This window comes from Olea europaea, chromosome 11 (genome assembly GCF_002742605.1).
Source record: "Olea europaea var. sylvestris chromosome 11, O_europaea_v1, whole genome shotgun sequence".
In the NCBI taxonomy this organism is placed as follows: domain Eukaryota; kingdom Viridiplantae; phylum Streptophyta; class Magnoliopsida; order Lamiales; family Oleaceae; genus Olea; species Olea europaea.
The window spans coordinates 11,069,839-11,093,096 of NC_036247.1; the positions used below are offsets into that span (position 1 = coordinate 11,069,839).

At 33.2% G+C, this 23,258-nt stretch overlaps 1 protein-coding gene across 1 annotated transcript; it reads right to left on the minus strand.

The window, feature by feature from the left end:
• Positions 1-19,900: 19,900 nt before the first annotated feature.
• Positions 19,901-21,646, minus strand: LOC111403373 (vinorine synthase). Its single transcript, XM_023031863.1, has 2 exons — positions 20,719-21,646; positions 19,901-20,579 (listed from the first exon to the last, which is right to left on the minus strand). Exons 1-2 carry the CDS (start codon positions 21,508-21,510, stop codon positions 20,061-20,063), a joined length of 1,311 nt encoding a protein of 436 aa, XP_022887631.1. The 5' UTR covers positions 21,511-21,646; the 3' UTR covers positions 19,901-20,060.
• Between the last annotated feature and the right edge of the window lie 1,612 nt (positions 21,647-23,258).

Sequence of the window (23,258 nt, forward strand, 5' to 3'; positions counted from 1 at the left end):
GTGTTAAGCCACATTGTCCAAAGTTCAAGAGGCTATAGAATAAAAAATTCTATTTATCTAATTATTTCTCTCACATGTATCTTATGTTCGACTTTATTTTTTGGTAAAAAACGTACCTTATATTTAGTTTTCAATAATAGGTCATATTATGCTGCTTCAAATAAAAGCTTGATTATGTATGCTTAAAGTTTATTGAATTATATCTTCATAAAGAAGACTGTTTTACCTTTGCTTTCTCAACATTCATTTCTCTTCATTAGCTGCTTTTGGGGCCCTCTCATGCGTTTCAATATTCCATTTATTTTTTTTATTTGTATTTGCATTTTAAGAACTTGTTATCCTGCATTAAATTATTAATTTGTTTAAATTTTTTTGCCTCTTATTGTGACTTGGTTTTTACATAGAAAGATCGATTTGTTGTAACTGTTAAAAAGTTCGAGAGTAATTTGTAATCTTCAAAGAATTCAAATCCAAATTGAACACTTCAAAAACATAGGAAGATTGAAAGAATGTTATAAGATTTACCATTCAAGTTGTATACTCAAGTTCAATATTCAATAGATGCAAATGGAATTGAAAATCAACAACAAGCAACAACCAAGCAGCAGTCCGACGATTCAAATACAACTGCAAATACAGATTCATGAGCTGCAGATGATAAAAAATAGCTGTTATGTTGTTGTAATAGTAGAGAATTATTAGAACTACTTTACTCCATGTTCTCTATAAAAGGAAGGTATGCATCTAGTGTTATGTATGTAGAAAAAGTGAAAGAAAAATCTCAATAAAAAAAAAAGAAAAAACATATAAAAGATGTGCTGTAGCAACTCCTTTGTAATCTCTCAAATTTCATAAGTGAAGTCTCATATTTTTTAATAACTATTTCCTTCTATACCCAACAAATTTTGGTATTGGAGCCAGATTGAATATAAAAACCAAATTCTACCAAAAGTTGAAAAATAATCAGCTTCAAAAACCACCATAGCAGCAATAGGTTTTTAATTTTTTTGAGCAAAAACTGGGAAGCTATGGTAACAAATTTAGCAATCTCCTTGTTCACATATTTACCAAGTCAAATACCAATCTTTGAAGGTGAACATTATGAATATTGGAGTAGTCAAATGCAAACTTTCTTAATCTCTTCAGATTTATGGGATGTCGTTGAAGATGATGAGGTGGTAGAAGATTTGACCGAAGATGATGAAGAAGTTACAAAAGGAAAATAAAAAGAAAGATACAATGGCGTTGCAATAAATTCAACAAGGGGTTGGAAAATCAAAATTTTCTCTTATATTTGGCGTTAAAAAAGCTAAAGATGCATGAAAAATTTTAAATCAAGAATTTCGAGGCTCAAAAAAAGATAAAATATCTCCTTGAAACTTATTAATCTTTATAGAAAGATTTTGACAATCTCAAAATGGAAGAACGGGAGTCAGTTGGTGATCTCTCTTCACATGTTTAGGAGATTGTAAACCAAATCAAAAGTTGTGGAAATACGATCAAAGACAAAAGATTTGTTGAAAAAGTGCTTCGATGTCTCCCTTCATAATTTGATCATGCAATTGCTGCAATTGAAGAATCAAAGAACTTGCCTAAAATGATCGTGTATGAGTTGACCGAATCACTTCTTGCAGACGAGCAAAGAATCAATCGTTCAGCTAGTCAATCAATTGAACAAGCCTTCCAATCAAAGCAAGCATCTAAAATAATCTCAAGCAATCACGTGGGTTCAAATAACAAAAAAGGAAAATTTAGCAAGTGAGTCAAAATGAAAAGAGAAGCAATTCGAAAGCCAAGGCACCACAACAATCCACTAAGGCTCAATTTTACATTATTTGCAAAAAGTATAATCATGAATCAAAAGATTTCTATTTTAAATGCAAAAGATGCAAAGTTCCTTATCATTCTCAAAGGATTGTTGGTTTCAAAATAAGGAGAAAAATGAAGAACAAATTTTTTAAAAGAAAATAAAGATGAGATTCTATTTTATATTCACCAAAATGGTGACTTTGAATCCAAGAACCAATGGTATTTGGATAGCGGTGCTAGCAATCGCATGACAAGAAATAAAGATATCTTTATAGAGATCAATCCAAATATCACATCTCAAATCATTCTTGGAGATGGAACACAAAGAAGTGCAGAAGAAAAAAAGGCATCATTGCAGTCCAAATTAAGAGAGGTAGTAGAGAACTCATTACTAATGTTCTTTGTGTGCCAAATCGTTCTTATAATCTCTTAAGCATTGGATAACTCTTGCAAAAGAATTTTTCGGTTCACTTTGATGATGAAAGATGCAAAATCTTTGATAAGAAGAAAAATGTCAACGTGGCAAACATTGAAATGAGAAACAAAATGCAAATTTGTCACATCTATGGCATTTGTGATAGGGTAATTTAAATTGCAAGGGTTGTCATTTGCTCAAGGAGAAGAATATGGTGGTTGGACTTCCCAACATTGAAAATAGTGAAAAAAATATGTGAAGGTTGCATATATGGGAAAATACACAAGCTTTCATTTTTCAAAACTTCATGCACCATTAGAACTTGTACATGCATATATTTGTGGTCCAATGCAAACATTAAGTCTGAGAAATAAAAAATATTTTATTGTCTTTGTTGATGACCATAGCAGGATGATGTGGATTTATTTCCTCAATCAAAAATCGAAGGCACTCTCTACTTTTCTACAGTTTAAAGCACTAGTAGAAAGACAAAATGGTTGTCTTATAAAGACACTAAGGACTAATTGTGGTGGTGAATTTCTATTCAATCATTTCATAGAATATTTCAAAGTGGCATCCAAAAGCAGTTGATAATTAATATAACCTTGCAACAAAATGGCACACCAGAAAGAAAAAATCATACAATTGTTGAAATGCCTAGAAGCATGCTAAAGGCAAAGGAACTCCAAATCTTTGTTGGGTAGAAGCTGTAAACACAGCAGTAAATATTCTCAATCGATCTCCTACAAAAGCTATCAGGAACAAAACTCCTTATGAAGCTTGAGACAAAAAGAAGCCAATAGTAAACCATCTCAAAATATTTGGGAACATTGCATATGCATACATTCCATCTCAAAATCACGAAAATTTTTATGAGAAGGCCAAAAACTTCTTTTCATTGGCTATAGTGACAAGACCAAGGGATATTGTTTAAATCCATCAACAAACAAAATTACAATATCTTGAGCATCTAGTGTTATGTATGTAGAAAAAGTGAAAGAAAAATCTCAATAAAAAAAAAAGAAAAAACATATAAAAGATGTGCTGTAGCAACTCCTTTGTAATCTCTCAAATTTCATAAGTGAAGTCTCATATTTTTTAATAACTATTTCCTTCTATACCCAACAAATTTTGGTATTGGAGCCAGATTGAATATAAAAACCAAATTCTACCAAAAGTTGAAAAATAATCAGCTTCAAAAACCACCATAGCAGCAATAGGTTTTTAATTTTTTTGAGCAAAAACTGGGAAGCTATGGTAACAAATTTAGCAATCTCCTTGTTCACATATTTACCAAGTCAAATACCAATCTTTGAAGGTGAACATTATGAATATTGGAGTAGTCAAATGCAAACTTTCTTAATCTCTTCAGATTTATGGGATGTCGTTGAAGATGATGAGGTGGTAGAAGATTTGACCGAAGATGATGAAGAAGTTACAAAAGGAAAATAAAAAGAAAGATACAATGGCGTTGCAATAAATTCAACAAGGGGTTGGAAAATCAAAATTTTCTCTTATATTTGGCGTTAAAAAAGCTAAAGATGCATGAAAAATTTTAAATCAAGAATTTCGAGGCTCAAAAAAAGATAAAATATCTCCTTGAAACTTATTAATCTTTATAGAAAGATTTTGACAATCTCAAAATGGAAGAACGGGAGTCAGTTGGTGATCTCTCTTCACATGTTTAGGAGATTGTAAACCAAATCAAAAGTTGTGGAAATACGATCAAAGACAAAAGATTTGTTGAAAAAGTGCTTCGATGTCTCCCTTCATAATTTGATCATGCAATTGCTGCAATTGAAGAATCAAAGAACTTGCCTAAAATGATCGTGTATGAGTTGACCGAATCACTTCTTGCAGACGAGCAAAGAATCAATCGTTCAGCTAGTCAATCAATTGAACAAGCCTTCCAATCAAAGCAAGCATCTAAAATAATCTCAAGCAATCACGTGGGTTCAAATAACAAAAAAGGAAAATTTAGCAAGTGAGTCAAAATGAAAAGAGAAGCAATTCGAAAGCCAAGGCACCACAACAATCCACTAAGGCTCAATTTTACATTATTTGCAAAAAGTATAATCATGAATCAAAAGATTTCTATTTTAAATGCAAAAGATGCAAAGTTCCTTATCATTCTCAAAGGATTGTTGGTTTCAAAATAAGGAGAAAAATGAAGAACAAATTTTTTAAAAGAAAATAAAGATGAGATTCTATTTTATATTCACCAAAATGGTGACTTTGAATCCAAGAACCAATAGTATTTGGATAGCGGTGCTAGCAATCGCATGACAAGAAATAAAGATATCTTTATAGAGATCAATCCAAATATCACATCTCAAATCATTCTTGGAGATGGAACACAAAGAAGTGCAGAAGAAAAAAAGGCATCATTGCAGTCCAAATTAAGAGAGGTAGTAGAGAACTCATTACTAATGTTCTTTGTGTGCCAAATCGTTCTTATAATCTCTTAAGCATTGGATAACTCTTGCAAAAGAATTTTTCGGTTCACTTTGATGATGAAAGATGCAAAATCTTTGATAAGAAGAAAAATGTCAACGTGGCAAACATTGAAATGAGAAACAAAATGCAAATTTGTCACATCTATGGCATTTGTGATAGGGTAATTTAAATTGCAAGGGTTGTCATTTGCTCAAGGAGAAGAATATGGTGGTTGGACTTCCCAACATTGAAAATAGTGAAAAAAATATGTGAAGGTTGCATATATGGGAAAATACATAAGCTTTCATTTTTCAAAACTTCATGCACCATTAGAACTTGTACATGCATATATTTGTGGTCCAATGCAAACATTAAGTCTGAGAAATAAAAAATATTTTATTGTCTTTGTTGATGACCATAGCAGGATGATGTGGATTTATTTCCTCAATCAAAAATCGAAGGCACTCTCTACTTTTCTACAGTTTAAAGCACTATTAGAAAGACAAAATGGTTGTCTTATAAAGACACTAAGGACTAATTGTGGTGGTGAATTTCTATTCAATCATTTCATAGAATATTTCAAAGTGGCATCCAAAAGCAGTTGATAATTAATATAACCTTGCAACAAAATGGCACACCAGAAAGAAAAAATCATACAATTGTTGAAATGCCTAGAAGCATGCTAAAGGCAAAGGAACTCCAAATCTTTGTTGGGTAGAAGCTGTAAACACAGCAGTAAATATTCTCAATCGATCTCCTACAAAAGCTATCAGGAACAAAACTCCTTATGAAGCTTGAGACAAAAAGAAGCCAATAGTAAACCATCTCAAAATATTTGGGAACATTGCATATGCATACATTCCATCTCAAAATCACGAAAATTTTTATGAGAAGGCCAAAAACTTCTTTTCATTGGCTATAGTGACAAGACCAAGGGATATTGTTTAAATCCATCAACAAACAAAATTACAATATCTTGAGATGTTATCTTTGATGAAGGAGCAACTTGGGATTGGAAAGAGAAACAAGTTGTGGACTCGGGATCAAATCAATCTAAAGATCTAGTGATATCTCAACTAGGTTCATCACAAGTCTGCAATACTAATCCAAATAGAGCGCCAGCTATTCCAACAATTAATAAAGAAATTGATCAAGAAAAATCCTTCAATAAGACATGCTCACTAAGAGATATCTACAATTCATTTGAGCATGGATTATTTTCTTTTGAGCCTCAATCATTCAAAGAAGCATCAAAAGACAAATGATGGACAAAAGCAATGAATGAAGAAATATCCAGCATTGAAAAAAATAAAACTTGGGAACTCGTTGATCTACTAGAAAGAAAGAAGACCGTTGGTTTGAAATGGGTCTATAAAATCAAATACAATAAAGACAAGTCAATATAAAAATACAAAGCTCAGCTCGTGGTCAAAGGATATTCTCAACAGCCAGGAGTTAACTTCACAAATACATTTGCTCCAATTGCAAGAATGGTGACAATACGAATAGTTTTGGTGTTGGCAGCTCAATTGGAGTTAAAAGAAATTCAGCTCGATATAAACTCAGCATTCTTAAATGCCGAAATTTAAAAAGAAGTGTATGTTGAACAACTTGAAGGGTTCGAAATCAATAAATAAAAAGACAAATATTATCATCTTTAAAAAGGATTATATGGGTTAAAGCAAGCGCCCGGAGCACGGAATAGCAAAATCTATAGCTATTTAATTCAAAATGGTTTCAATTAACGCATAAATGAATCATCTCTCTATATGTAAAATGTAGAAAAAGATTTTCTTGTCGTATGCTTTTACGTGGATAATCTTATCTACTTCGGGACAAACATAAGCAATGATGGATGAATTCAAGAAGAAAATGATGAAAGATTTTGAAATGTCAGACTTGCGACTCGTGAGATATTTTCTTGGAATTCAAGTAAAGCAAAGCCTGGAAAAAAAAATTCTCTCTCAACAATGGTATATTGATGATCTTCTCCAAAAATTCAAAATGAGTGAGTGCAAGCTAGTCTCTACTCCAATGGATAATGTAGAAAAAGCTGATGCCACACTCTATAGAAAATTGATTGGCTCATTGATTTACCTCAATACAATGCCAGATATTACATATTTAGTTAGTTTATTATCTAGATTCATGAATGAACAAAGTAGACTACATTTTGCAGAGCAAAAAGAATTTTAAGATTTCTTAAAGGAATTCTCTCTCAACAATGGTATATTGATGATCTTCTCCAAAAATTCAAAATGAGTGAGTGCAAGCTAGTCTCTACTCCAATGGATAATGCAGAAAAAGCTGATGCCACACTCTATAGAAAATTGATTGGCTCATTGATTTACCTCAATACAATGCCAGATATTACATATTCAGTTAGTTTATTATCTAGATTCATGAATGAACAAAGTAGACTACATTTTGCAGAGCAAAAAGAATTTTAAGATTTCTTAAAGGAACCAAGAACCATGTCATCGAGTTTAAAAAGGAATATAATTGCAAACTTTTTTGTTTTATAGATAGTAATTAGGCAGGATCAATTGATGATCGAAAGAGCACTTTTGAATACATCTTTTCTCTTGATCAAACGCAATTTCTTGGAGCTCAAAAAAGATAAATTCATTGCTTTATCATCAGCAGAAGAAGAGTATATCACTACTATAGATTTAGCTTGCGAAGCTGTTTGGCTTAGAAGAATTTTGAAAGATTTGAAATTTGAGCAGGAAGGACCAACAACAATTTATTGTGACAATATGTCAACAATTGCAATGACAAAAAATCCAGTCTTCCATGCTAGGTCAAAGCATATTGAACCTCGACATCACTTTATAAGATATTTAGTAAATCAAGAAGAAATTTGCATAGAGTTTATAAATACTAACGATCAATTGGCCGATATGATGACGAAGCTATAATGATGATTGATAAGTTTGAGAAATTCAAAAAGTATTTGAAGATTACAAATTAAGAGGGGGTGTTAAAAAGTTCTAGAGTAATTTGTAATTTTTGAAGAATTCAAATCCAAATTGAACACTTCAACAACATAGGAAGATTCAATAAATGGTCAAATGATAAGATTTACAATTTAAGTTCAATATTCAAAATATGCAAGCTGAAATTGGAAATCAACATCAGGCAGCATTCCGATGATTCGAATACAACTGTAAATACATATTCATCGGTTGCAAATGATGAAAAAAAGCTATTATCTTTGTTGTAATTGTAGAGACTTATTAGAACTAGTTTACTGCGTGTTCTCTATAAAATGAAGGTACGCATCTAGTATTATGTATGTAGAAGAAGTGAAAGAAAAATCTTGGTATAAAAATAGAGAAAGAGTGTGTTGTAACAATTTCTTTGTAATCTCTCAAATTTCATAAATGAAGTCTCATATTTCTTATAACTATTTCCTCTACACCCAACAGTAACTCTCGTGAAGATTTTATTGTGACAACTCCTCTTATTTGACCTAAACAAGTTTAAATTTATCAAGATCTTTATTTTACTACGACAATATAATCAACTTGTTACCATATATATAGAAATGGGAAAATATTGTTTTTATTACCTTAGTTATAATTGTCTAAATTGAAAAATAAGATCTTATTTAATTCTGTTTATTATTACAAAATTGTTTAGTGTAGCAAAAAATTAAAATTTTGGTTGATTTTGATAAAAGTTATTGAAATATATGTTAGACTAAACAAACAACATATAGATCAAATGCGGAAAATAAATAACAGGACCTAACCTCTAGCCATTGATCTTCAAAATACCAAATTTCAGATTGTGTTTGGTGCTTCTAAGTCTTCAATACCTCTCTACGATGGTACAATTTTGTGAAAGTCTCAACTCGGGGACCAATACCACTACTTCCCTTTATAAACTCTTTCCCATCAAAGGAGTTACGAAATATGAATGGTTAGGGAATGGACGGTTATGAGATGGTGTTAAATATCCAATAAATGAGGGAAATAATGGACCACTAAAAAATGTAAAACGTCTAAATTCTCCCACTTGGTCTATACATTTCACTCAATATGATATCCAAAATCCATCAATTCTCACTTTCAAGAAACAAAAATACATGAATCATGGCGATAGGTCCTCTAAATATGAGTATTATCTTCTATGTATCACAATGCATCATGTCTCTTAAACACCAGCCCACATAACTTAATGAATAAACCCTATATTTATTCTAGATCCAAACATCAATGATATTTCTCAGCATTAATGTGTACATAAGGAAAAACAAATATGAGAAAATATCACAAATAGAGTTTCATCAAGTTAATCATTCGTTCTTATAACGAAAATTATATAAAGGAATCAAGTCCCATTTTATCTACATGATCTTTAAATCTTAATGGTGGCATGTCTTTTGTCAAAGGATCAACAATCATTAATTCAGTATTAACGTATTCAATGACAACTATTTTCTCTTTAACACATTCCCTTATGGCCAGATACTTTATGTCGATGTACTTTCTTCGACTACGATTTTGTTGTTCTTAGCCATAAAGACTGCAGCTGAATTATCACAATATATCTTCAATGGCTTAGATATTGAATCCCAATTCTAAGCCCATAAATGAAACTCTTCATCTATACACCATGCGAGGTAACCTCAAAACAATTTACGAACTCAGTTCGACTATACATAAGCATATAATTTTGGTCCCTTGAAGGTGCCTCATTACTTTCTTCATTGCTTTATAGTGGGTCATACTTGAATTACTTTGATATCGTCCTAACATTCCTATGGCAAATGCAATTTCATGTCTTGTACAGAATTGAGCATACATTAGGCTTCTGACAGCAGAAGCATAAGGAATGTTCTTCAATTTGTTCCCTTTCAAATCATTTTTCGGGCATTGGTTCAAATTGAACCTATCACCCTTCACAATGAAGCTATACTTGGTGAACAATTTTTTTATTTGAAATCTCTCTAAAACTTTATTGATATAGGTCTCTTGAGACAGGCCTAAAATACCTCGAGACCTGTCCCTTTCAATCTTAATACCAATGACATAAGATGCATAACCCATATTTTTCATCTTAAAATTTCTAGAGAGAAATTGTTTCAAACCATTATCATTGGTTGCAAGTAAAATGTCATCCACATATAGAATAAGAAAAAAAAAGCTTACTCCCATTGTCCTTCTGGTATATACATTGACCCATAATATTATCTACAATTTCAAATGAAGAGATAACACCATGAAATTTCAAATACCACTGATGGGAAGTTCCATATATAGATTTCTCAAGCTTGCACACCACATGCTCACTTCTACTAGAGGAAAATCCTTCTGGTTGTTTCATATAAACCTCTTCTTCTAGATCTGTATTGAGAAATGTCATTTTCACATTCATTGCTTGTGAAAACGTTTCAAGATCATTTTCCTCTAGTATTGAAAACTAGAGGAAAATATTATAGTTCAATTCTTGCAGATACACAACATAATCACCAGGCATCACTGATTTCTTTATTCTAGTAGATCTCCTTAATGTTGTATCAACATTTTTCATTGGATCATGTTGTTCAATTGGTTCAACAATTTCAGGCATTTTCTTGAACATCTTGATCTACTGGATTATCATCTCCTCACCATGTCCATTAAAGTTCGATTCCTTCATTCTGCTACGCCATTTTGTTCCGGGAAACCAAGCATGGTGCATTGGGCAACTATCCCTTTCTCTTGAAGAAACTCAGTAAATGGACCAGGTGCTTGTCCATCCTCGGTGTATCTACCATAATATTCTCCATCTCTATCTATTCTCACGATCTTAATTTACTTTTTACATTGTTTATCTACTTTGGCCTTGAAAACTTTAAAAGCAACTAGTGCTTCGTTCTTGTTATGAAGCAAATAAATACACATGTATCGTGAGTAATCACCAATGAAAGAGATGAAGTATTTCGGACCATACGAGTCCATATCTGGACTACAAATATCTGAATGTATGATCTCTAATATGTCTGTACTCCTCTTAGCACCTTTCTTAGACTTGTTGGTCTGTTTTCCCTTAATGCAGTCCACACAAGTGTCGAAATCAGTAAAATCCAAAGTACTAGGTACTCCATCATCTACTAATTTCTTAATCCTTTCAATGGAGATATGTTCCAATCTCCGGTGCCACAACATAGAAGAATCTTTATTCATAACACATCGTTTCATACCAGTATGAACATGCATAACATTGTAAATAATATTATTTTGTAGATTAATAGAGAAAAGACCATCAAATTTATAAAAATAAACTGAAAGATATTTCTAAGAAATTGAGGGAATAATCCAAAGGTACCAGTCTGAAAACTGAAATCAAGTTTCTAGAAAAACTTGTAAAGTAAAATTTCTTTTCTAAATTCAAAATAAATCCACTGTTTAAAACTAGACTGCATGTTCTAACAGCTTCCACATGTGAGCGCATCTCTTTTTTTTTTTAATGCACTACTCACTTTCACTGGTTTCATTAGGTTTTGCATACCCTCTAAGGTATTCGAAATATGGATTGTAGAACCAGAATCAATCCACCATGTGTTAGAAATAAAATAAACCATATTAGATTCATAATAGATAAGTGAGATTGATTTACATTTCTTCTCAAGCCATTTTTGGAACTTTGTGTAATCATTCTTTATGTGTCACTTCTTTTTACAGAAAAAACACTTGAATTCATTTTTTAATTCCACCTTAGGGAGGTATTTTACCTTTCCCTTTCCTTTTGGCTTGTTTTTCATCATTTCCTTGCGTTGCCATCAATGCACTTTCACCCATTTCATTGTCAATCTCTCATCTTCTTGAACACACATGGTTAGAAGTTCATTAATTGACCACTTATCCTTATGCGTGTTACAGGATATCTTGAAGGGTCTATAATTATGTGAAAGGGTGTTCAAAATATAGTGCACAAAGAAAGACTCAAACATATCAACCTCAAGAGTCTTCAATTGAGCCTCAATGTCCCTCATTTGCATGATGTGCTCACGCACACCCCTCTCAGTAGTGATCCTCATGGATGAAAACTTCACAATTAGGATGTTGGCAAGTGCTTCATCTGAAGTCTCAAATTGCTCATCAATAGCCATCAGCAATGCCTTAGCATTTTTATGCTCTTCGATGGAACCACGAATACCAGCAAAAATCTTGTTCTTTATGAACATTACACTAATGCGATTGGATCACTCCCATCGTTCATAAAGAGAAATTTCTTCTGGAGTGTTGTCCGAGTCATTTTTTTGGTTAGTTTTTCCTAATGGCATAATCAATGTCCATCTACCCCAAATGAAGGAGAATTCTCGCCGTCCAGACTTTATAGTTTTCACCCTTTAGTTCGGGAACATCACATTTAATGTCAGAGAAATTCGATGATTGTGAAGCTGCATATTGCTTATATTAAATTGAGGCTTTTATTGAGTAGATTGCATGTTTTACCAATGTAAGTCATGCTAAAATTGGATTTAATGACATAAAAATTGCCTGTGAGCTAAATTTTTAATTCAAGCATATTCAATTATACATTATGATAGAATTATCAAATCACATTTTACCAACACAAAATCATGCTTCAAAATATGAATCTAGTAACATACAACTTGCCTGTGGCTAAAGTCCTACTCAATTAGATCCACATATAAATTTTATGATAAAACTATCTAATTACATTTTACCAATGTAAAATTATATTTCAAAATATGAATCTAGTGACATAGAACTTGCCTGTGGGCTAAAGTCTTACTCAATTAGATTCATGTGCAAACTTTATGATAAAACTATTAAACCAAGTTTCAATTCCCAATTCCTATGGGTAATTATGAAAGTTATTTAATATTTTATCCNTGCATGTATAACAAAACAAGAAAATTATACATACAAAATAACAAAATTAAATAACTTTAGCACACAAAAACAAAGTCAATAAACAATTCCCATTAACTTCCAGCACATGGGTCCATAGTGATATAAGAACTCAAAAAATTTCGACTGTATCAATGTTCAATAGTCAAAAATATTATTAAAATATTCCAAAATAATAACATAACCAATTTGTTATGAAAAGACCTTGAAATCTGCACCATTTTTTACCAACTCACTATTTGGTAATCACGTGTAGTAACAAATTGGCAGAACGGATCTTTGCCAAACTTAACAGTACAACGGTAGCATTATTTCACGTAAGTGGGCCCGTGAGTTCAAGGAAAAAAACAGCCTCTTGTTTTTTTTTTAATTATTACTTTCTACAGTTTGTCTTCAACCGGGTCATTTTGGCCTGATTTCGACCAAATGAAAAATCTGACAGTTTCTCTATCTTCCAGACACCAAAAATTACATTTCAAATCCCAAAAATGTTAGAAATCTAATTTCCTAATGATTCTTATCCTTATTTCCATCAAAAACTATGAAATAAGATTTTGAAATCTTTAGAAAAATTACTGAAAATTTTCTGGAAAAATTGCAGAGAACTTAGCGAGCAAGGCAGAGGCAAATATAACTCTAATACCAACTGTTAGACTTTATCTTGATCTATCATGTGTAGATAAACAAACAACATATAGATCAAATGCGAAAGATAAATAACAGGAACTAACCTCCAACCATTGATTTTCAAAATACCAAATTTCAGATTGTGTTTGGTGCTTCCAAGTCTTTAAGACCTCTTTGTGATGGTGCAATTTCATGAAAGTCTCGACTTAAGGACCAATACCACTACTTCCCTTTATAAACTCCTTTCCATCAAATGAGTTACGAAATATGAACGGTTAGGAAAAATGGACAATTATGAGATGGTGTTAAATATCCAATAAATGAGGGAAATGGTGGACCATTAAAAAATGCAAAACGTTTACAATATATAGTTAAAAAGTTGATAAAGGTTTTGGATTCCATAAAATGTGTGTTAAAATTATTTGTTGACTTTGACTTAAATTCTTATCAAACTTTTAAGCCATACCAAACAGGGGCTAAGAGTTTTCGATCAAGGCAATTTGATTTTTCCTTTTTCCTTTTTATTTTTTATTTTTATCTTTGCTTTGATTTTCCTCGTTTTGTTTAAGGGTGGAAAAATCCAAAGGCAAGGATATGAGCATTTAGGGGTATCTTTATTCTTTTCACAATCAAAACGGTATTAGTAGCTCAAATTGGCCCTTTTAGAACTTCAGTTACTCTGCCATTTCCACGCTTATGTCCACCTTTTGTTGGTCGAGCGCCAAGCAAAATGGAGAATAAAAGTATTGTTATTCAAAAACGATGCTTACTACCTCATGATGTGACATCAATTGATTTGCTTTCTTAATTCCTATATTTAAGATGACAAATTAACTAAAGAAATTTAATTACTACATTACTATTTATGGATAACCAGTGATGATGAATAACATTATTCAAATGTAGCATCATTGATACTATAACACTAGTTTATGCTTCTTCAAGTGATGAATCATGTAAATGAGACCAATGTCTCTACTTTTAAGATAACCTAGCAATTAATGAAACTTGAATGTCTCGTAAACCGCTTGCATCGTGGTGATAAATAGTATATATTGCTAAAAAATTACAAGGGCTCAGGGAGAGTGAGCTATTGAATAGAGAAGAAGAAAAGTTGTTGACCCTTTATAATGGTCAATAGGTGTCGTTAGAAGACAATGTACACGTGGAACCGTTTTGTGGCATTTCTACTTTAAATAAATTTGTAGAAGAAGAAGAAGATAGAGACAATGTATTGTGTTCTCTTTTCTATTCAAGGATCCATCCTCCAAAATGATACGAGAAGGGGGTATTTATAGTGTTACACATGAGATGTTGTCTACTGGATGAGGAGCCGCGTGGCTTCATCTCCTTAACCAAAGCATCTAATTCTAGCTATCATTTTTTACTTCTTAGCCTATGGTGTATTTAATTTTCTTACACATAGCAGTCATCCTATTGACAAAATAAGATAGTTATACTGATTACAAATGTTACATCAATCAGTTCCGAAGATACGTTTGTCAGACCCTCTGGGTGTCAAGGACCTCGATGCCAAGGGATACAACAGGAAGACGTCAACCCACTTCAAATGAACAAGGTCAGAACCACTTTGGAGAACTCTAGTAAAATGACCTCGGAGTTCAATGCAACAACCTCGGTCGTTGACCACTTACACAGTGCTTCGCTTTAAGGCCTCAGCCACTTGCTCAGGGCTTCGGCTTAAAGACCTCTTGAGCCTCGGTTTGACGCGTGGACCTCTTCTTGAGCCTTCGTGGATATTCTTGAAGGCACTTCAACCATCTTTGAAGGCACCTGGGCTTACCCTTTAGAGAGCCTCAGCTTGGGCTTTTGAAGCACCTTGGCTAAGCTTTAGAGGCACCTCAGTTGACCCCCTTAAGAGCCTCAACTCATCCATGCATTTCGCTTGTACTATTGTGGTGCCTCCGCATGGCATTTCATATTCAACTAGTAACAAAAGTAAACAAATAAGAAGAGGAAAAAAGGCGCGGTTAACAAACTTCGAAAAATGAAGCACTTGTGACTGTTAATCAATTTTATGTTGCGGGTTGATCTCATAGATAAATTGTTGAACATTTTATTTCATGTTTGTTTTCTCCATTTCTTCAAAAAGGTAAATTTTGCATTTATTTCTGTAAAAACATTTAAAAAGGACATTAAATAAAAGAGAAAAAAGAAGAATAAAATACCGTGACAACAACAAAATAAAGGTAACATATAACTTAAAAATCCAATACTCTAGAAAGCCTTATGTAAAAGAGGATTAGACAAAACAAATTAATTACTGTATACAATAAAACCCTCCAAGGAGGGAGAGAGAGAGAGAGAGAGAGAGAGAGAGGATTAGATGGATAATTCTTCAAATTAGACTATAGTTAAGGTTGTTTTGGTCTTTAGTTATGATCACTTGTTTGAGGTTTAGTTTGGAAATTGGAATATTCTGCTTCTCTCAACTAGGGTTTTGTTTTGTCTGTTTGTGTTTTATTTTTATGAAAGTTTGTCTCTTGATTGCAGTTGGTCACAAGAATGAACAAGTTGGTGATCGCTTGTATTTGTCGTTTCACTTTCACAATATCCATTGCATCACTATCTCTGCAAATTGTTGATGAAAACAAGTGTATTTGTCGTTTCACTTTCACAATATCCATTGCATCACTATCTCTGCAAATTGTTGATGAAAACATGTGTAAACGCATAAAGATCATTGCTTCCTATTTCTAAAAGGTCGTAATACATATTCCAAAGCATAAATAAAGTGAGTTTAATTCTCTGACTAAAAGGGTTGAGATACTGTCTTTAACCTATATGACAGCAAGTGTTCACGAGGACTTAGACGTATGGATTGTAATAGTTGACTTGGAAAGCAAGCTTCCAAATGGATTAAATTGTTGACCTCTAAAACTATAGATCAACTTGTTGGAATTAATTGAATTCGATTTGGGTTTAAAATATTAAATGTAATATTTAATGATGTGGGCCATTATAATTAATTTGGGTGAATGGAAAAGTCTCCAATATAGGCTCATATGTTGATAAGCCCATTTTAAGTGTTTTTATATGGAAAGGAGTCTCATATCGAAAGTTTACAAGAAAATAGTTTTGTTTATATAGTGGGTTGTGTAAATAATATATAATTTAATAAGTTACCTACCACTTGACTAACTTTAGCTAGCCAAAGGCTAGCAAACTAGCTAAAGGCTAGTCACCACTAGAGTGGTGCTACGCACCACTAGCATCTCTCCCCGGACCCGGTCTCGGCACGCGTATGTCGTAAAGTACGCATTGGGCGCTTTAGAGGCGCACTTCGCACGTACGTATCGTCGCGAGGAGTTGGGGAGCCTTATAGTTTTCGAAAATGGACTCGTGGTTTGATGACGTGGCAGCACAAGGCTCGGTGAGTTGACATTCTAGGTGGCGCACGAGTGGTAGGTCGCGTCCCTTCGTCCTGCGTGGCGGTTAGATGTACGCGTGGCATCCGCATGGCTGTGACTGTTCAGAAATTGGTGAATAGGCATGATGAATGGACACTTCACTTCATGGTTCAATCTAGGCCGTCAGATCATGAAAATAGTGCGATCCAATGGCTAAGACAAATCAGATCAGGTGGTGCACCAGTTTTTGAAATGTCATACACCTAGTCCATGAGACACTTCAATCTCTATAAATAGAGAACCCCAGATTCGTTTTTGAGACACCAAATCAATTACGAATTCAATTGATTTCTAAATTCTTCTCTCTCCATATTCTGCTCTAAAAAATTCTCTTATACTTCCGTGGTTATTCCGTTCGAGTACGATCATTCATTGGTTCGACCGACAAGGTTGGTATTGTGCAGTATCGACTTTGGAAGGAGCGTTGTATCTTGGGAGACAGACGTCCATAATTCCGTTTGCACTTCATTGGAGGGCGAAATCTGTCTTAAGGAGATTTGCTTACTTTATTGGCATACCTCGCTTCATCTACTGTTTCTATTTTTCTGCTTATTTTATTTGTTCTTTCGATTGCGTTAGTCGAATTTCTGACAACACAACTAAGCAACTTTGGCGAAATTTTCATTAGCGGGATTAATCAAACATTTCATGAATGAATATAAATCCTGTATTTCGCAACAATTTATTCTACCTCCACAGGATATTCATATTTTTATCTTCATTGTAGATATTTATATGTGAAAAGTTTATAATCGGAGAAACCACAATTGGAGTTTTATAGATTATCATTTATTATGGCTCGCCCTTTCATGTCAAACTTGGGATTTTTTTTTTTTTTTATAATATTCAAACGTGATGAAAATTAATTGATATGGCCTCTTTTGAAGCTGTCATTAACCATGGATGATGCATTTATAGTTATTTGCTTAATTGGCACAAAACGTGTTTACATTTCAAGGTTATTGTGCAAAACGTCTCTACCTTTCATTTTTTTGGCATTTTTGCCCCGATTTCCACATTTCTTTGTGGTGAACGTCCTTTTCACTTTTTTTGACGATTTTACCCTCCACTCAAATCAAACAAAAAGAAAAGAAAGAAAAAAACAAATAACTAATTGCAACCATAGTCCCAAAATTTTAAAAAACTACAAATCAGTCACAAATATAGGAGGGAAGCCCCATCCAATTTTTCGTTAGTCAAAGGTGATGTTTGGCTGCAAAATTGGATCAATTGGTGCTATAATTTCTGGAATTGATTGTGCATCCACTATTTTTTATGCCTGAATTGCAATATGCCTGGACGAATTAATGGAGTTAGGCATTGCAGCCCCATCAATTGATTGAGCCATGTTTTGTATACGATCGAAGCAGGCTTTCGAGCTCGGATGATGAATTGGATAAATTGACGGTGTAACCATCGATGTTTAGCACTGAGTAATAATTTCTCCAAGTTGATTTGAAGGTTGAAGCAGTTTCAAAGTCTCAATTGAAGGGAAATCTAAGCTCGCTTGCCTATAAACTATACCGGAGTGGATCGCAAGATTTGTATCAAATTGTGAAAGACCCATAGGTGGAATAGCTTCGCCATCTGGATGGGGTGGTCCGCTATTAAGATATCAACCACCGTCGTCGAAAATAGCGTCTGAAGTCTGCATGTTGACTGCGTGCAAAAATAATGGCTGCAATTATTGATTGGGTAGTTCAATAGGTGTTTGATGACCATGGTTAGGTGAGCCATGATGAGGGGAGTCTACCAGTATGATGGGATTGGGCAATGAGGGCTTCAAGGTGGTGTATTGGTCCGGTGATTTTGGTGGCCGGAAGGTGTCGAAATGGGGCTTCATATTTGGCCTCCTATATTTGTGAATGATTTGTAGTTTTTTGAAATTTTGGGATTGTGGTTGCAATTCGTATTTGTTTTTTTCTTTCTTTTCTTTTTGTTTGATTTGAACGGAGGGTAAAATTGTCAAAAAATAGTGAAAAGGACGTTCAACACAAAGAAAGATGAAAATTGGGGCAAAAATGCCAAAAAAGAAAGGTATGGACGTTTTCTACAATAACCTTTAAAGGTAGGGACGTTTTGCGCCAATTACCCATAGTTATTTTCATGCAGGAAGAATTTTTTCTCTGTGATTTTCTTAAATTTATCAGTAAAAGAATGAACTTATATATGCAATTCCAAAAGAATGAATTTATATATGCGATTCCAGTAGTTATTGTTGAAAAAATTGGATGATTTGTATGTAGATTTATTATCAATTAACATAATAAAATAGCAAATACAATTCAAGAATAATATAATATAAAATAGAAAAGAGATTTAGAAAATAAGCCTTGCAAGTCACATCCAAGACGCTGTCCTAAAGTCGTGTTGCCTCCTCATAGTGCAGGTTCTTTCAGTACTACATAGCTCCAAGATAAAACTTATGTGACCCTCCTTCTATGGGCACGATTATAGGGAAATAAGTGAACGAGTCTCTCATTGAATTGTCAAAATAGTATGAATATAGTATAAAATTGTAGAGAGGACAATACTTCAAGTTGTTGTCTCCAACTATAAAAAAATGACTCCCTTTTATAGTGTGAAACTTAACCCTCACAATAACGAGAATTATCCCAATTAAAATATAAGTCACATTGTCTTTTAATTTTATGTTAAAACTAAAATTAAAAGGTTTCAATTTGAAAGGTTGAAACTTTTATTCTTAAGTTACAACCTAAATTATGAGATTTAATTTTGTATTAAAAGTTACTATTAAAATCAAATTTGAAAAATTAATATTTGTAGTGAAAGTTTAAAACTTTAATGTTCCAACAGTTTTGCCCACAAAAACTAGAATTAATCAAGTTTAAGTGAACATAAAACCTACTAATGCCATCCATGTTTATTATGAATAACGTTGATAAGTCTTTTTCTTATTAATTTTCGGAAAATGTTGATAGGATTTTCCTCTTGTTGCCCCTAAAAAATTCCCAATTCCTTAAAAATGACTACCCTTATTCCATCCATAATTATTGCACATAATGGTGTCCATAATGTGATGTGACAATCATCCGATTGTTGATGTGCAAATGTGATATTTGAATTAAATGTTTAATCCAGTGCCACGTGTAATTATGAATATTATTATATAGATAATTATGTACATGTAGCACTTCCCAATATTTTTATCCATTCCTAATTGATACACACCACGTGGCAATTGTAGAAACTAGAAACTTCACTTCACTTCTTGATTGCCCTATTCCATAAAAAGAAGGCTCTTCGTTTCTATATATTGGAAATACATCGAAGACACATCAAAATAAGAATGTTTATTATATTTATGACATTTTTTTATATTTCGGATCCAAACTAAATAAAAGACATAATCATACACTTCAAAAGGAATATAGCAACAATGGGCATATGCAAATTAAAACTGAAATTACATGCACAAATAAGAAACTTTGCCAATAAATTAAACTAAATTTAAAGTTCTAAATTCTGACACCCAAAAGTTTTATCTGCTGGGCTTGAGCCAAGAAATGCATTCAACTCCATATCAGCTTCAAATTTAACCATATCTTCTTTCTTCAAACTAATCCATGCCTCAATTCCATCACCTGATTTTGTGTCCATAAAAGTAACAAGATTCTTGTAAACTAAGCTAGCTGATCCCACCCAAACAGGTCTTCCCCATCCAAAATCAGCTTCATATAAAGGAAACCGGCACAAACTTGTGAAATTAAATGTCACAAGGCCCCCTTTATTAGTCTGTGCAGCTCTTTCTTTCATAAATTTCAAGTGTTCGTCACCCTCCCGAAGTGTCGCAAGATAATCGCCATTAACACCTTGTATGGCTTCGCGTACTTTGTTGAGAACACCGTAGCCTTCTTTCTCTCTGTCTTCTACAGATGTTATTGCGATTGCTAGCCGGCTTATGTTCCCAAAATAGTGTTCTGATAATGGTGGATCAAGCCTTGTACGCAGGTTCACTGCATGAAGTACCTGTTGATTACAAGATCTAAAAGTGATCAACTTGACATTTTTTCTAATATCTTGAGGGCACATGATAAAGACAAGATTTAACTGACTACACGTAACCTTCTCTATATGCTTAAACTCTTATATAAGATGGTTAAACTACCGTGTAAATCTTGTTGGGATTTTGTTTATCTTGAGTGGAAGACATGAAACGACTCCATAAGTACGTAGATAGTGCCTCAATCCTCGTTGGACGACGAGAATCCTCCCCATTTGTATCAGCATATTTGTCTCTAATTGCAGAAATCTTTGAGGAAGAAAATGTAAAAATCTTGGTCACAATATCTTCTTTCACGATCCCAGTACCAGGTTTAAAACCAGCCACATCCCGAGGTGGAAAAATGGCGGCAGATTCAAATTTCGGGTACGAAATTTCTTTTTCCTCCCTAGCCATGGCTGCCCAACTATTTGCGAACAAGAAATATGACAATGCATCAGCAATTTTATGAGAAATGAGTAATCCAACAGCGATTCCACCGCAACTGAACTCTGTAATTTGCACAGCTGAACAGAGATTTGTCACATCATCCAATTCACAAGGAAGAAATTTGGTCATTTCACCCGGTATTGGATCCGAAATAACTTCTGAAAGTTTAAGGTTTGCTTTAGCTTGAACAAATGGAATGCCGTCATCATTGCAATCAACGTACAGATTGTCCACAATACGCCCCGCCAAAGGATAAAATCGGTTCAAGGTTTCTGAAAGAGATTTCTGGAGATGGTTTGTTCTTTCCAAGTTTGTGATTTTTCTGTCTGATGGATAGAAATAAACAAGTGGCATAAAAATAGGAGGCGCTATTTGATCAAGAAATGAAAGCTGGTATTTTCTAAGGGAATCTGGGGTTGGAGAAGAAGGCTTAATGTTATCTGTGCAGATTACTTCAATTTCGGCCATCACTATTGCTTATATAAAAGCAACTTTTGGGGGGATTTTGCTCTATGATTCCTTGAAGATTGTAAGCACTTTATACATATCTACACATTCATATATTATATATAGTAATGAGATTTATATCTCTTTCTTAAGTGTGTATTAATGCAAATGTTTGACAATCTATCTTTTTTGCCATTTGGAGCTGATGTTGAAAATTATTTGATGTTGATATGATAATTATCTTTTGCTTCTCTCGTCTCTGTAGATTCATACAATGATATTGCCTCAATTGTCAAACAAAAAGGTTAAATTAAGATAGTTTAAAATAATGATGCAACATTTTATATTTTGTTCCATTACCATTATTTCTCCATTACATAGAGAGGAGGCAAGTTGTGGTGTAATCTCAAACATGTTGAGGTATATATTTATTGTATTTTGAGCTGTTAAATATGACCATGTTCTCCCTTATGTGTATTGAATATTTTTTCTTCATCAAAGTCTAATGCATACACAATTATTATTATTATTATTCAGTGTGTGACGTGAAAATCACGAGGATAATAGTTAGGAATAATCACATTCATAATAGTAATAGCAGGGACGGATCCAGGATTGGATCCACGACCGGGCTACAAAATTTTCAACTGGGCTACTACGTGGAAAAAAAAAATTTACACATAAAAAACTGATTTTTTACCCCAAAAAAATAAAAAATACCTTAAAAAAAAAAACTCTTGGACCTGGGGGGGGGGGCTACAGCCCAGCCCAGCTGTGACGTGGAAATCACGAGGATAATAGTTAGGAATAATCACATTCATAATAGTAATAGTACAATGTGCATGGTGCATGAGAATAATTATAATAAGCAGCAGTGATGTTACAAGGGGACTAGGATCCACTAACCTTGTCGACAGTGCGCTAGGTTGTTCTCCACTGAGATAGAGAAAATGTGGAAAAAAAAAAAATGTGAATACGATGATAAATTCACAAAGAAATAGTCTGTATGAATTACATTCTTCAATAGTCGACATCCAGTTACGAAGTCAAACTCCCCTTCCCTATTAGCTTCTTCAGCATATATTTGCACAGCAGCACAGTCGGACAAAGTGGATAATTTTATGATGTGTGTGTATGCACACATTCCTGTACGTACAGTGTATGAGTGGACATAATTCAGTTTAGTCGAGTAATCGAGGAGATATTTAAAAATGAAATCAAAGTTGATTTGTGTTCTCCTTCGTGAGAACATAGAAATTTTATATTAACTTGCTAAAAATGACGAGAAAGTGAATGAAAAATTGGATGGAAGATGTTTATATGTGTTGGAGATAAAACTATTTTAGTTTGTCCCACGTAGGAAAATGATTAGTTTATATATGGCTATATTTTTAAATGATGCAATTATTTGTGACATAGATGTTCTTTTCACCTGCATGCATACTGGTGCAAATCGTTGACTAGATTAGCAATGCACTTTGGACTTTGAACTTGTAGTTCGAAAATTTATATAAAATTCAAATCAAAATCAATAATTACTTTTAACCACATATCTTATGAGACTGGTCACAACTTTTTAATAATACATTATATCAATTTTTATCAAAATTCACTAAATATTTGATTTTTAACTAAACCAAACAAGGCCTAAGTTGGGGCAGTGTTAAAAATATGAAAATGTTATCATATTATTCTCCATGATATTTTGTTAACTTTCTACAATTAATAATTAATTGTATGATTAGTATATAACCTTTCATTTTAGAGTA

What these genes read in the sequence shown, in the direction of transcription:
- LOC111403373 (XM_023031863.1), bottom strand. Translation starts at nt 21,510, where the DNA reads ATGGCCGAAATTGAAGTAATCTGCACAGATAACATTAAGCCTTCTTCT. An exon ending in ATCCCAACAAGATTTACACG is followed by an intron (nt 20,580 to 20,718) that starts GTAGTTTAACCA and finishes TGTAATCAACAG; the next exon opens with GTACTTCATGCAGTGAACCT.